Source organism: Eutrema salsugineum, unplaced genomic scaffold (genome assembly GCF_000478725.1).
Source record: "Eutrema salsugineum unplaced genomic scaffold, Eutsalg1_0 scaffold_1, whole genome shotgun sequence".
NCBI lineage: Eukaryota > Viridiplantae > Streptophyta > Magnoliopsida > Brassicales > Brassicaceae > Eutrema > Eutrema salsugineum.
In genome coordinates, this window is record NW_006256909.1 from 13,966,075 (window position 1) to 13,980,368 (window position 14,294).

Here is a 14,294-nt window from a genome sequence, read left to right on the forward strand (position 1 = left end):
ATGAAGATGAAGAAAAAAGAAAGGTAAAAAAAATGAGGAAGAATAACACAAAGCTGATAAAGAGGAATTTCAAAAAATACAAAAACAAAAATGTTGAAAATTAGAAAGGAGAACAAAAATGAAACTAACAAACAATGATAATATAAAATTGAAGAATGAGTCTAATAAAAAAAATAAAAAAACAAATATGATGAATTAACAGTTTAAACAACAAAATTCCGCGCAACACGTGAATCATAAATCTAGAAGTTAATAGACATATATATATATACATAGAAATATTAATAGAAAGTTAATAAAAATAATAATTAAGAGAAATTTGTTGTTATATAAAAACACTAATATTGATAACTAACATGACACATTGTATTTTTAAAAAAATAATATATAAAACATATAAAAACATAAACATAAAATAAAATCCATGCCACTAATTTGACACCAATGAATAATCGAACCCGGTCTCATCAAAATCGTATAAACATCAACATCGACTAAAAGCAGTCTATCTAGTCATCTTGTAGACTGTAGTCAGTGGTCACAGTGAAAGAATAAAGGAGACTTAATTTTTTGTACCTCTTGGAACATTGTAACGTCATTTTGTCGTTTCCAAGCGCATCTTCAAATTTTATACCCTGTTATAATAATATGTATAATTTATTATATAAATAAATATAATAAAAGACAAAAAAATTTATACCCGGAAAGAACAGAATACTCGTAAAAGAGAAAGCGAGAGAGTAAGAGAGAGAGGAGGATGTGATTGAGAATGAAAATGTTTTTTTGTGTGTTTACAATCGAAGAATTTCTTTTGTATATATAGACTTAAAAAGTTTGAGTTACTATGCGTAAATAGTGAAGGCGGGCTCCACAAATTTACTCACGTTTTTCATCTATCACCATAATGTTTGACTTTGTAAGTTGCTGCTTTTTCTGACTTTTGTAACACTCCCCCTTGGAGACCGAATTTACTATTTCTTCTTTTACGTTTTGTCTTTGTTGCCTCGTTAAAAACCTTTCCAGGAAAACCCAGTGGGAAAACCCATGGAAGGTAAAAAGAGTACAACTACGTAAGCTCCCCCTCGAATGACTAGATGTCATTCTGTAAGTCTCGTTGATGGCGCATTCCAATATTATGAACATGTTTTCGGAACATAGTGGTCGGCAATGATTTTGTGAAGAGGTATGCTGCGTTTTCGCAAGATCGGACATATCTTACTTCAATTTCTTTATTCTTCTCGAGCTCTTGAGTGTATGAGAAGAACTTTGGAGGGATATGTTTGGTTCTATCACTTTTGATATAACATTCCTTTGTCTGGGCAACACATGCAGCATTGTCTTCATATAAGATAGTTGGTTCCATATTTACGTGAATTCCACTGCTTGATTGGATATGTTGACTTATTGATCTCAGCCATACACATTCTCTGCTTGCTTCATGGAGCGCGATAATTTCAGCGTGATTCAAAGAAGTGGCCACGAGCGTCTGCTTCTGAGAACGCCAAGATATAGCAGTGCCTCCGATCGTGAATACATATCCTGTTTGTGATCGGGCTTTATGTGGATCCGATAAATATCCTGCATCTGCAAAACCAATCATTTGACCTTTTGAATTTTTAGGATAGAGCAAACCTAAATCAATAGTCCCTTGGAGATAACGAAAGACATGTTTGATTCCGTTCCAATGTCTTCGTGTAGGGGACGAGCTGAATCTTGCCAGAAGATTAACAGCAAATGATATGTCAGGCCGTGTACAATTGGCTAGGTACATAAGGGCTCCAATTGCACTAAGGTATGGTACTTCAGGACCAAGTATCTCTTCATTTTCCTCATGTGGTCGAAATAGATCATTTTCAACCTTAAGTGATCTAACGACCATAGGAGTACTTAAAGGAGTTGCTTTATCCATATTAAAGCGTTTTAACACTCTTTTCGTATATGTGGATTGATGCACAAATATACCCTTTTCAGAATGCTCAATTTGTAAGCCAAGACAATACTTTGTCTGTCCGAGATCTTTCATCTCAAATTCTCCTTTTAAACAATGTGATGCCTTTTGTATTTCCCCATGAGTTCCAATAATATTGAGATCATCAACATATACCGCGATAATTACAAATCCGGATGTTGTTTTCTTGATGAAAACGCATGGGCATATAGGATTGTTCACATATCCTTCTTTTGTTAAATGTTCACTGAGACGATTGTACCACATACGTCCAGATTGTTTTAGCCCATACAATGATCTTTGTAATTTTATTGAACATAACTCTTTGGGTTTAGAATTTAATGCTGCAGGCATCTTAAATCCGTCGGGGATTCTCATATAGATATCTGTATCTAATGTTCCATACAAATATGCTGTAACGACATCCATGAGACGCATCTCTAGATTTTCAACAGCAGCTAGACTCATCAAGAATCTAAATGTGATTGCATCCATAACGGGAGAATATGTTTCCTCATAATCTATTCTAGGCCTTTGAGAAAAACCTTGTGCCACAAGACGAGCTTTGTATCTCATAATCTCATTTTTCTCATTTCATTTCCGAACGAAAAACCCATTTGTATCCAACCGGCCTCACATCTCCAGGTGTGAGTACAATTGGTCCGAATACATTTCGTTTATTAAGAGAATCTAGCTCAACTTGTATAACATCTTTCCATTTCAGCCAATCTTGCCTCTTTTGACATTCGTATACAGACCTTGGCTCTGGATCTTCATTTTCATCATCTATTTCCTTAGATACTAGGTATGAGAAAACGTCGTCAACATCATCCATCTCATTTCTATTCCATATCTTTCCATTATGGATGTAGTTTATGGAAATCTCATGATTTTTCTCAGGTTCATGAGGCTCTGGATTATCATTAGTTTCATGATTTGCTTCTTCCAAAATACTTTCTGCTATTTTGGGAGTATTATGCATTTCAGTCTCCTTTCGTTTTCTAGGATTTTTGTTCTTAGAACCGACAGGTCTACCACGCTTCAAGCGTGTTCTAGACTCACGTGTATCATCTGCTTTTCCACGTTCTTGTGGTATATCAATACGAGCAGGAGTATTTGCAGCTAGTATATGTGATTTAGTAACCGTCTTGGTATCTGCAAATGCATCAGGTAGCTGGTTTGCTATACTCTGCAAATGCATAATTCGTCGAACTTCTAGTTCTGACTGTTTAGTGGGAGGATCAAGGTGTAACAGAGATGGTACACTCCATTTGATATCCTTTCCTACACCCTTATTTTCTCCCCCTAGAACCGGGAATACTTTCTCATCAAAGTGACAATCGGCAAATCGTGCCGTAAAAACATCACCAGTCAGTGGTTCTAGGTATCATATAATAGATGGAGAATCATATCCAATATATATTCCCAACCGTCTTTGTGGTCCCATCTTTGTTCGTTGCGGTGGCGCTATAGGCACGTAAACCGCACAACCAAAGATCCTTAGATGGGAAATATTTGGTTCTCGACCAAATGCTAATTGTAACGTGGAGTACTTATGGTACGCACTTGGTCTTATCCGAATGAGTGCTTCTGCATGCAAAATAGCATGCCCCCATACATATGTTGGGAGTTTTGATTTCATAATCAATGGCCTTGCAATCAGTTGCAGACGCTTAGATTCAGCCAATCCATTTTGTGTATGGACATGAGCCACAGAATGTTCAACTTCAATTCCTATTACCATACAGTAATCATTGAATGCTTGGGATGTGAATTCACCAGCGTTGTCTAATCTAACACTCTTAATGGGATAATCAGGAAACTGAGCTCGCAGTTTTATTATCTGAGTATCTTGCAAATACCATATTTCGAGATGATAATAGACAAACATGTGACCATCTGCTGGATGCATCAATTAATACCATAAAATAATGGAATGGTCCACATGATGGATGTATTGGTCCACAAATATCCCCTTGAATTCGTTCAAGGAACTTTGGTGATTCATTATTAATTTTGGTTGGCGATGGCCTTATAATCAATTTACCAAGAGAACATGCAGCACATGTCATTTTATTTCTCAGATGTATCTCCTGGATTTTCATCGAATGACCATGTGAGCTTTCTATAATTTTTCGCATCATTGATGTTCCTGGGTGACCGAGGCGATCATGCCACAATGTTAAATCTTCTGGATTTCGTTTTGTCACGAGATGCGATTCTATTGCATCTATATAAGTATGATGCAAACCGGAAGGGAATTCTGGAAACTTTTCCAATATAAGTCTTTTGCCTAAGTTATCAGAAGTTACATACATATACTTCTTTCCATTCTCAGTTACAGACTGAGTGTCATATCCTTGACGGTATATGTCTTTGAAACTTAACAAATTTCTTTTTGAATTTGGAGAATACAAGGCATTATTGATGGAAAATTTTGTTCCATTAGGCAACGTAAAGTTGGCTTTACCTGTTCCTTCAATCAAGTCTGCGGGACCCGATATTGTATTGACAATAATCTTTGTCGGTTTCAAATTAGAGAAATATTTTTTTCTTTCTCAAGATAGTGTGTGTTGTTCCACTATCTGGTATACAGATTTCTCGAACATTTTCCTTGGATGTTGTTCCATCTTTAATATGATCCATCTCTGTAATTAACATAAAAATTAATGAAGAAAACATAAATTTCATTCATAGGAAAGCATACAATAATTATACATTGTTGTAAAAATAACACTATATATTTTAAAACTGAAAACGTAATAATTATACAATAGGTTGTTGAGAGACTCAACATTATTCCTTTCAAAACAGAAATGTAATAATTATACATGGCATTAGCGGAGACTATTCAGTAGTCTCACTACAAGCAATTCAGTTATCCGCTACAGCGGTCTCGTCGAAATCATCCGCAAATTCGGAGGAGTCGAGGTATGATGTACCCTCGAAGTGTTCCGTGAGGTTCACTTCTTTCCCTTTGCCTTTGACAGACTCTTGGAACAACTTACAAAGATGTGGAGGGGTTCGACAGGTACGAGACCAATGTCCTTTGGACCCGCATCTGTAACATACATCCTCACGCTTCTGGGTGATATTCGTTTGGGGTTCTTTCCCCTTTGAAGTTTGTTCAGACCGAACCCACTTGTATGAGTTCCTCCCTTTTGGGTTGTAAGTCCTACCTCGTCCACAATTAAATCGACGGCCACGACCCTTATTGGTTTGACTTTTCCTTTCTGGTTTTCCTATAACCATCGCATTTGCTTCAGGAAATGCTTTGGTTCCCGTAGGTCGAGAATTGTGGTTTCTGATGAGAAGTTCATTATTCTTCTCTGCTAATATGAGTGTCACAATCAATTCAGAGAATCTTGTATACCCACGATTCCTATACATTTCTTGTAGGATACGATGTTCCTTATGAAATGTAAGGTACGTCTTTTCGAGCATTTCTGCATCGGTGACGGGTTTACCACAATATTTCAGTTGTGAGACAATTCTCAGAATAGCAAAATTATAATCCTCAACCTTTTCAAAATCTTGAAACCTCAAGTTTTTCCACTCTTCAAGAGCATGGGGGAGGTCTATTTCCCTCTGGTTGTCAAACCTTTCTTTAAGAGCTTGCCAGAGCTCTGCTGGATCTTTTATGTGCGCATAGTCGTGCGTCACATTTTCTTCTAGATGTTTCCTCAGGAAAATGATCGCTGTTGCCTTATCATGGGCAGACGATTCATTTTCTTCTTTTATGGTGTCGGTTAACTTTTTCGACTCTAGATAAAGTTCCGCATTGGTGATCCATGCTATGTAGTTTGCTCCAGTTATTCTGAGAGCCGGGAACTTAAGCTTCTCAATGTTTGCCATTTCTAAAACATGAATGCAAAAATATTATTAGTAAGATAATAATGTTTTACATTAAAACGAACCGTTTACATGAATAACTAAAGCAATTACAAAGAAGAATATTGCATAAAAAAGTAACATAACAGTTGTGGTATACTCTTCGGGAGTAAATTCTCCAGCGGAGAGACCATAAATAGAAGCAAAAATTACAATCGCGCTTAAAATCAATAACAAACGAATCATCTTTCTTATGGAATGAAAACCGAAAAATATTTGAGGGAAGATATGATGTTTGAGTGAAATGAATGAATGAAGGATAAGTATATTTATAGATTGAAAAACACTGTTCATAGCCGTTTGAAAAAGTGAAAAATTTTGAAAGATTTTCTTTGTGACCGTTGGTGAGAAAATAATTGAAGAAAAAAATTAATCCGAATATTTTAATAAACAATCAGTTAAACCTATTAATTTTTAGACATAAGGTTTATATACAGGTGGCAGAACCTACTTATATAACAACCATTATATAAACATATATTTAACAGTAATATTATGGTGACATAGTCATCCACATTTATCTAGTAACTAAATTACGAGGCGACACAGTCGGCCATTGTAATATTAATAAAAATAAATAACTATGGTGCATTTAGCAACCATGATATAAAATAATAAAATGATAACAAGGCGAGACAAACCGCTCATTATAATATTAAATAATAGTGGTGTGTTAAACATCCACTGAAAATAATAAATAGTTATACAAGCGACATACCGCCTATGATAGTAGTGTATATATTATGAATATATATTTAGCTATAACGTAGAGTTATCATGCTAATAACGTGTTATAATAATATGTATAATTTATTATATAGATAAATATAATAAAAAACAAAAAATTTATACCCGCAAAGAACAGGATACTCGTAAAAGAGAGAGCGAGAGAGTAAGAGAGAGAGGAGGATGTTATTGAGAATGAAAATGTTTTTTTGTGTGTTTATAATCGAAGAATTTCCTTCGTATATATAGACGTAAAAAGTTTGAGTTATTATGCATAAATAGTGAAAGCGGACTCTACAAATTTACTCACGTTTTCATCTATCGCTACAATGTTTGACTTTGTAAGTTGCTGATTTTTCTGACTTTTGTAACATATCCAACATAAAATAACAATTTGTGAAGTGTATCGTCTAAGCAAAAAAAAAAGAAGTATCATCTAAAAAAAATATTGCTCTTGAAAACGACTCGTGTGGAACGCACGACGAGGATAAAATAATTTTACTGTTTTGCACCTATTTAAAAAATCTATACAACTTCTTACCTAAACCATTTTGTTGTTGTTGAACCTTTTAAACCATTTCTTCTCCTCGATCTTCTTCTTGTTCTTCTCCTCCTTTCTTAAACCATTTAAAAACTTGTTTGTTTTTTCCGGATCATATGAGTATGCGTTTTCAAAATATTTATAATACTGTACTATGTGAGTACCTACACATACATGCATATTTCTTTTGTTGGATTTGTTTTTAGCGTTTTAATAATTAAATTTTAATTAATTTTGATAAAATATTTTCTAATTTTTAAATAGTCAAAAGAAACATTAATATGTTACCTTCAATTGGTAACAATAGAACAATTTATATAAACTTAAATATTTTTATTACTAATTAGAGTCATAGAATTTCATTTTTCTTTAGGTTTTCGATTTTGAGGTGGTCCAGGTTGGATTTGTATATGTTTCAATAAGGTTGGGCGGAGCGGATATCCTGGATTTTGAGGATATCCGTGATCCGCTCCGCTCCGTCCGGATAATCATGTTTTCGATCTGTATCCGTTTCGTAACTATCCGGATATCCGTTTTTCGGATATCCACTAAAAATCTAAATATTTGTCGGATATCCGATCCGCCCCATAAAAATATTTAAATAATAATATATTTAAAATAAAATTTTTAAAAATCAAAATTTAGCTAAAAATGATAATATTTTCTTTTAAAAAATATTTTTTGTTAACTTATTAAGTTTTAATATTTATAATAATCAAATTTATAAACAAAAAACTCACAAAAATTTTATACATTTATATATAATAATTATACATTTTATATGAATTATTATCTATCTATATATACATATATATTTATACCGAAGCGGAGCGGATATCCGTCTTAATTTTTTTTAGTATTTGTGATTTGCTCCGTTTTAACGGATATTGAATTTTAATATTTGCTTTGTTCCATAAAATTACGGATATCCGGATTTTTCGGATCGAATCGAAACGGATAACGGATCGAAGCAAATATAACGGATATTTTGCCCAGCCTTATGTTTCAATGTGAATAACGTTTGCTTTTATCATATGATTGTCATTTACAGAATAAAACTCTTAACATCTATTTAAGAAATTATAATTTCACATTAGAGATACGTTTTGGTATAGTTAAAATAAATGAAAAAATTATCCAAAAAATAAGTTAAGTCATATTATTATCTTTACTTCATTTGTCTCTACAATTTTGACATCCCATGATCCCACCTAATTAATCTTTGTTTATTCTTATGAAATTGCTTATGAGATTGACTTTTGATATCTGGATCTACCAGTTTTAGATCGCACACGAAAATTTAATAAATATAAAAAATTTATATAGCAAGCATGAATCAATAGTTATAGTTTGCACTTAGAGCATGAAGCATTGTCAAAGTGTTAACTACTGTATGTTTTTAATCTCAATATAGTCCACATATAATAATCGAAAAAGGAAACTATACAATTGATCAAACTAAATGAAAACTATACCATCGAAAAAGAAAATAGAAACTAATAATTATTCATAGAAACATAATCATAAATTCTCTCTTTAGACGCGTTAATAGTTGGGGATATAAGTTTATTAATGGTTACTCACTTAATTTCCAGTTTGTTTGTTTTTCCCATTAATGAATGAATATTCAAGAACAGAAAAATATGAAAATCGAAGAATATCAGTATCCAAAGAGTCACATGAAGAAAAACGCCTCGTGAAGCTAAATCGCCAATCGCCACCACCTTAATTAATGACTAAACCCTTTTAATATAAATATACCTTGTTACTATCGACGATCATAAGCAGAATACCAATGGCGGAAGAAAAGAACAAGAAGATCATCATTGCATCCGACGACAGCGACGATGAGCACTCAGGTGACACAGCTTCAGATGAGCAGACGACAGACCTGAGTACGATATTGGACAAGCTTACTTTGGGACCCAAGAAGCAGAAGAAGAAACTAATGGTCTTAAGTCTGAATGGTCTACTTCTACACAGAGTTCATATAAAAAATATGTGTAAAAAGCCTAAGAACCGTACGCCAGATGCTTCATGTGGGCCAAATCTTGGTAATATTTCATTCTTATTTTTATTACAATGATTTACTAATTTTCATGTTCTTATATCATTAGCTTAATTATGTTTGTTTTGTTGTTTAGTGTATAAGAGGCCATTTGCTGAAGAGTTTATGAAGTTCTGTCTTGAGAGATACGAAGTTGGGATTTGGTCCTCTGCTTGCGAGTTAGTCTCTTCATTTTCATCTATTTTGGAAACATGTTATTTATTTTTGGCATATTCAAATATATTACGTTGGTTTGATTTCATGGCTTTGATTGGTAGGAGAAATGTTGATACAGTTCTAAACATCGTTCTCAAAGATCTCAAAGAAAAGCTTCTTTTTGTTTGGGTAAGACTTATTATATATATATATATCTATATATATATGTATCAATGTATATGTGTGCGTGTGTATTTATGATATAAACTTTCTGATATATAGGATCAAGAAAAGTGTACGGACAGTGGATTTAAGACACTAGAGAACGGTGCTAAACCTATGTTCTTCAAGGATCTCTCTAAAGTGTTCAAGTGCTTTCAAGGGTTCTCTGCTTCAAACACCATCTTCATTGATGAAGAGCCATACAAAGCTCTTCTTAATCCTGTAAAATACTTGAATTTCTTTAGTGGCGCTTTTAATCGTTTAATTCTTCCAACTTTTATTGATCTTTAATTTCCCCATGCATGCAGGATCATACTGGTTTGTTCCCATTCAGTTATGATGCTAATGATAAAAAAGATGATCTTCTTGGTATGACATCAGTTGAATATTCCATGTTTATCTCTTTACCTTTAGCAATCATTTTTGGTTATGATTGGTTTGGTTTGATTCTGTTAGATCCAGAAAGAAAATTCTGTGCTTACTTGGATGATCTGGCGAATGCATCGGATGTTCAGGCATATATAAAAGAGCATTCTTTTGGTCAGTCAATGATTGATTCTTCTCATCCCGATTGGAGTTTCTACAGCAAAGTTTCAAAGATTGTCTCTTATCTTGCGTGATCTGTTTGCTGAAGTTTAGTTTTTGCAATAAGTATGTTCTTTATGGAACACATTAAATAAAAAGTCTATTTCTTTCGAATAATAAAGTTGAATCTTTGTTGTTTTCATCATTTGTTTTATGCTTTCAAATGTTTATAAGGGTGTAGCAAAGCGTTAAGAAAAAGAATCTATCTCAAAATATTTCATTATAAAAAATAATTCACTATTAAAAATACGTCTATTGTCGTATAGAACTTGTAATAAATTGTTTTCGGATCAAGAAATGTCTTGGACCGAATTTATCAAGATATACGCTTCAAGTTTGTTCATGTTCTGATAAATTGTTCAAAACTTTATCCTTGCTTTGAAGCAGAATATTAATCGCATCACCGAACAACACCTCTTCTTCTTCTGCTATTCCTCCATATTTAAACGAATTTTAGGAGTCGAAACAAAAAAAACGAATTTTAGGAAAATGTTTTAATAGATAATAATTTCTTAAAAAGGTTTTTTTTTTCATAAAAAAATTGTGTATCGATTAAAAATACCTGCAATTCATTCTCTAAGAAAAAAATATATATACATATTCTCGAAATTTTATTTTATTTTAAGTAAGTTTACTGAAAAATATATAATTCACGATGGGATTTCCTAAAAAAGGATTAAAATAAAAAACGTAATACACTTAAAGAAAAAAACGTCCAATTTCGCGAGATTGAATTTCCCCAAGAAACATTGGAACCCGACGTTAACCGTTAAAAATCCCCAATTGGTGGTATCCCCACACAATCATCTCCGTCATAATCGACTCAAATCAGGTCCGGCGTCGAATTTTATCGAAAACCCATCTCCGGATTGGGCAAAAGCTGATTGATTTGGGGGAAAAAAATCCACCGGAATGTCCTTAGGGCAAAAAAGTTCGGCGGATCCTGGTGCGATGCTCACTTCTCTTTTGAACAAGCGAGAGAAGCTCCGGCAAGAGTTACGGAGCATCGAGAAACAGGTTAGGGTTCAAAAGGTCTCTCGAGCAATGTAAATTCGAAACTTGGAATTTGTCGATTTCATAGAGAAATCATGACTTAGTGCCCGTACTGGAGAGAAAAATCTTAAGGTTCTTTGTATCCTTAGGTTTATGAATTGGAGACAAGCTATCTTCAAGAATCGAGTCATATAGGAAATGCGTTGAAGGGCTTTGAAGGGTTCCTGTCTTCTTCGAAAAGTTCTGCTAGGTCTCTCGTTCTCTTCTTCTTCTCTCGCTTTGTAGAGGAAAAATTGAAACTCGAAAATGTTCTGTTTGCAGCTTCAAACACTTGTTGATCATCATTTCTAAGTGAAATATGTATCAATAGACAAATTTCTCAGTATAGACTCAAAATTTGTTCTGTGTAGCACTGATTATTGCTAATTGATTGCTGTTCCTTTCACGATAAATGTATAAGCTTCTCAGGGTTTAGCATTGTGTGGAGTGATTGATTGATTGACTTTGATATGATCCCATTTTGTAGTGCTAAGAGGTCAAGGAAGTTTCAACCTGAAGACAGAGTCTTCTCATTGTCCTCAGTCACGTCACCGGCTGTATGTTTTTATACAATCTTTATTACAATCTCTCGTATTCAAATACGTTTTTTTTTTTTTTGCTTTCTTGCGTTGGTTGGCAATAGAATCACCGCCAAAAGAGCTGATGTTTCGTATATAGAGTTTGGCTTGAGGATAGAGTATTTCATAAGATATGGTCAGTTACCACATAGCTAACATCTCTAGCAGATTCAAACTAGCGTTAAAAGCTGAACAATCTAGATGTGAAAGGCCTGTCTTTTGTTAATTTATCACTCTATTTTCTTTAGTCAGAATTGGTTGGCTTAAGTAGTGGAAAAGGTTTTGTTTTTCGTTTTTTCTTTTCAAGTTGATGCTTACAATAAACCGAAGTTTATAGACTGGTATGTTGATCTTCCTGATATGTATTCAGGCTGAAGAACTTGGTGTTGGAAGAGAAGGTAAACAATGCAACTACAACTACGCAGAATTCACTCTTCCTAATGACAGATCAGTTTCTCACACATTTTATCTCTTGATATTATAGATGGACGAGCTGAATTGGGGCCAGGGAGATCCAAGGGTGGATTATCCACGGGACAGTTAGTTTCTTTGACCTTGTTCATACATAACATGTCTGTATCGGATTACATGTTTTTGGTTTGACCATTGTGGTTCAATTACAGGGGAAAACCGAAGAAAGGGAGAGGACAAGCAGTGGCAAGAGAGGCAAAGAGAAGTAGACCATCTACAGAACCAGATTATGACGACGAAGATGATCCGGATATGAGTTTGTACACACCCGGTTCACTCATCTAAGACTTTTTTTTTTCTGTTTGGTACCTGAAACAGTAAGAAACTAATCAGGTTGTAAATTTTTATTTGCATCCGAGAACAGAACAAAATTAGATCTAGGAACTACTATTGCAGCTTTGTATCATCTCAATTAATGTGAAGTTGGAATGAGAGTTTTATCAAATAGTTCTTGGAAAACATTAGTCTTGAGAGTCCATAGCCCATTTTTAATTCATTGCTGGATGAGAGAAAGCAGTTATAGGAATGTGAAGAGTGGAATTGGTTGGCATGCATCACCATGATTCATCATTTGTAATGGAAGCTTAAAATAGAATTTGCTCTTCTGGGTCCAACTTAGTTGTTCTTTCCCTTTTTGCATCTTTGTATTAATATAATAAAAATCACCTTTTGCCAACAATTACATAAAGTTTGACACGAAAACAGACATGTTTGTATTGAAGTAATAATAGAAGAATTAGAAGAACAAGAAGAATAAAAATGTTTTTACATTAATGAGTTTTAGAGTGGTAAGCCATATGTATTCACATTATATCAAGAAAAATAAAAATGTATTTTTTTTCGTTAACACTTAGAATTTTCCAAATTTTAAGAAAGAAGAAAGGAGCAGAAGAAAGCAAAAGTTCATCAAAAAAAAAAAAATCAAAAGACGAACAACTAAGATTTAAGAACACACATGAATCCATGATTGATCAATCAAGAATTCAAGCACTTCGTTTTAACCTTTCTTGGAACTCAAGAAAAGACCTCTCCTTCTCCATCTTCATACTTTCTCTAAACTTGTAGATGAACTCGTCGGCTCTCTCGTCAACCCTCAAATGAGGAGACGCAGCCACCACTCTCTTCCAAGCATCTTCCATCGAATCAGCGATTTCCGGCATCCCCTCATCTTCTTCTCCTCTTGTCTCCTCTTTTCTTCCCACAGCTTTCTCGTTTTTCTCACTCCTGCTACTCTCCTCGATGCGTGATTGGCTTTGATATTGATAGAATTGAGAGTAACTGTCACCGTATTCATTGTGACGACGCTTTGTTTTGGCGAGAGGACGTCGAGAGAAGAAGTTGAGAAACCGCTGAGAAGTTTGATTGCTTCGGATGTAGTATTTGTCTGTATAGCTAGTGTTTTCGAGGTACCTTGTTCTGAAAGGCACGATGAGTCGGTGAGAGAGGAATCGGAGGACACGAGCCGTTGATTCTCTGACCGATGCAGCGATCTCGATGTCTCTGAACTTGGATCTGACCATGTTTGTGAAGCTTTTCCATGCTCGCTTTGCTGGATTTTGCTTCTTCTTTTGCCGCAACGAAACCATTTTCAAGACTTGTTTTCTTTCTTCTTGTTTTGTGTTGTGTTGGGCCAAGAAGTGTGTATTATTGTCAAGAGTGGTTTATATGTTGGTTCTAGCCCTTCATTTTTGGATTAAATTACTAGAACGCCATTGCTTTTGGGTAAAAAGTAGGGAACAAAAAGTTGGTTCTCTTAGTAAATAAAAACTTAGATTCTGGCGAAAAAGGGCATATTTGCACATCTTCAGGATGTTAGTATATTTTCATATAAATATGTATATTCTGAAATCAAATTTATATGTTAAGAAATCAGTATAATGGCTTCAAGAATAAAATGAAATTATTCTGAAAGTAATATTCTCGTAAATATGAATGTTTTGAAACATGATGGGTTCGAGAATAAAAAAAAAAATTAACAAAGATTATTGTTTTCCATAAATGTCGGCAGAAAATAAGAATTTGAGCTATCACAGTGTGTTTAAAGATGTATGAATCTGCGTTGTTTTTCCTTTTAACTAATCTGAGTTGTGTTATTTT

At 34.1% G+C, this 14,294-nt stretch overlaps 4 protein-coding genes across 4 annotated transcripts; 2 read left to right on the forward strand and 2 right to left on the reverse strand.

Annotated features, from left to right (window-relative positions):
• Nucleotides 1-4,822: 4,822 nt before the first annotated feature.
• On the reverse strand, nucleotides 4,823-5,803 carry LOC112082019. The gene has a single exon (XM_024149107.1). It carries the CDS (start codon nucleotides 5,801-5,803, stop codon nucleotides 4,823-4,825), a length of 981 nt encoding a protein of 326 aa, XP_024004875.1.
• A 3,098-nt stretch (nucleotides 5,804-8,901) lies between these two features.
• On the forward strand, nucleotides 8,902-10,151 carry LOC18029347. The gene is made up of 5 exons (XM_006414649.1): nucleotides 8,902-9,160; nucleotides 9,251-9,336; nucleotides 9,592-9,753; nucleotides 9,840-9,900; nucleotides 9,988-10,151. Exons 1-5 carry the CDS (start codon nucleotides 8,902-8,904, stop codon nucleotides 10,149-10,151), a joined length of 732 nt encoding a protein of 243 aa, XP_006414712.1.
• Nucleotides 10,152-10,845: 694 nt separating this feature from the next.
• Nucleotides 10,846-12,670, forward strand: LOC18029348 (chromatin modification-related protein MEAF6). Its single transcript, XM_006414650.2, has 6 exons — nucleotides 10,846-11,133; nucleotides 11,259-11,359; nucleotides 11,636-11,705; nucleotides 12,097-12,124; nucleotides 12,211-12,265; nucleotides 12,350-12,670. Exons 1-6 carry the CDS (start codon nucleotides 11,029-11,031, stop codon nucleotides 12,480-12,482), a joined length of 492 nt encoding a protein of 163 aa, XP_006414713.1. The 5' UTR covers nucleotides 10,846-11,028; the 3' UTR covers nucleotides 12,483-12,670.
• A 327-nt stretch (nucleotides 12,671-12,997) lies between these two features.
• Nucleotides 12,998-13,821, reverse strand: LOC18029349. The gene has a single exon (XM_006414651.2). It carries the CDS (start codon nucleotides 13,781-13,783, stop codon nucleotides 13,181-13,183), a length of 603 nt encoding a protein of 200 aa, XP_006414714.1. The 5' UTR covers nucleotides 13,784-13,821; the 3' UTR covers nucleotides 12,998-13,180.
• Between the last annotated feature and the right edge of the window lie 473 nt (nucleotides 13,822-14,294).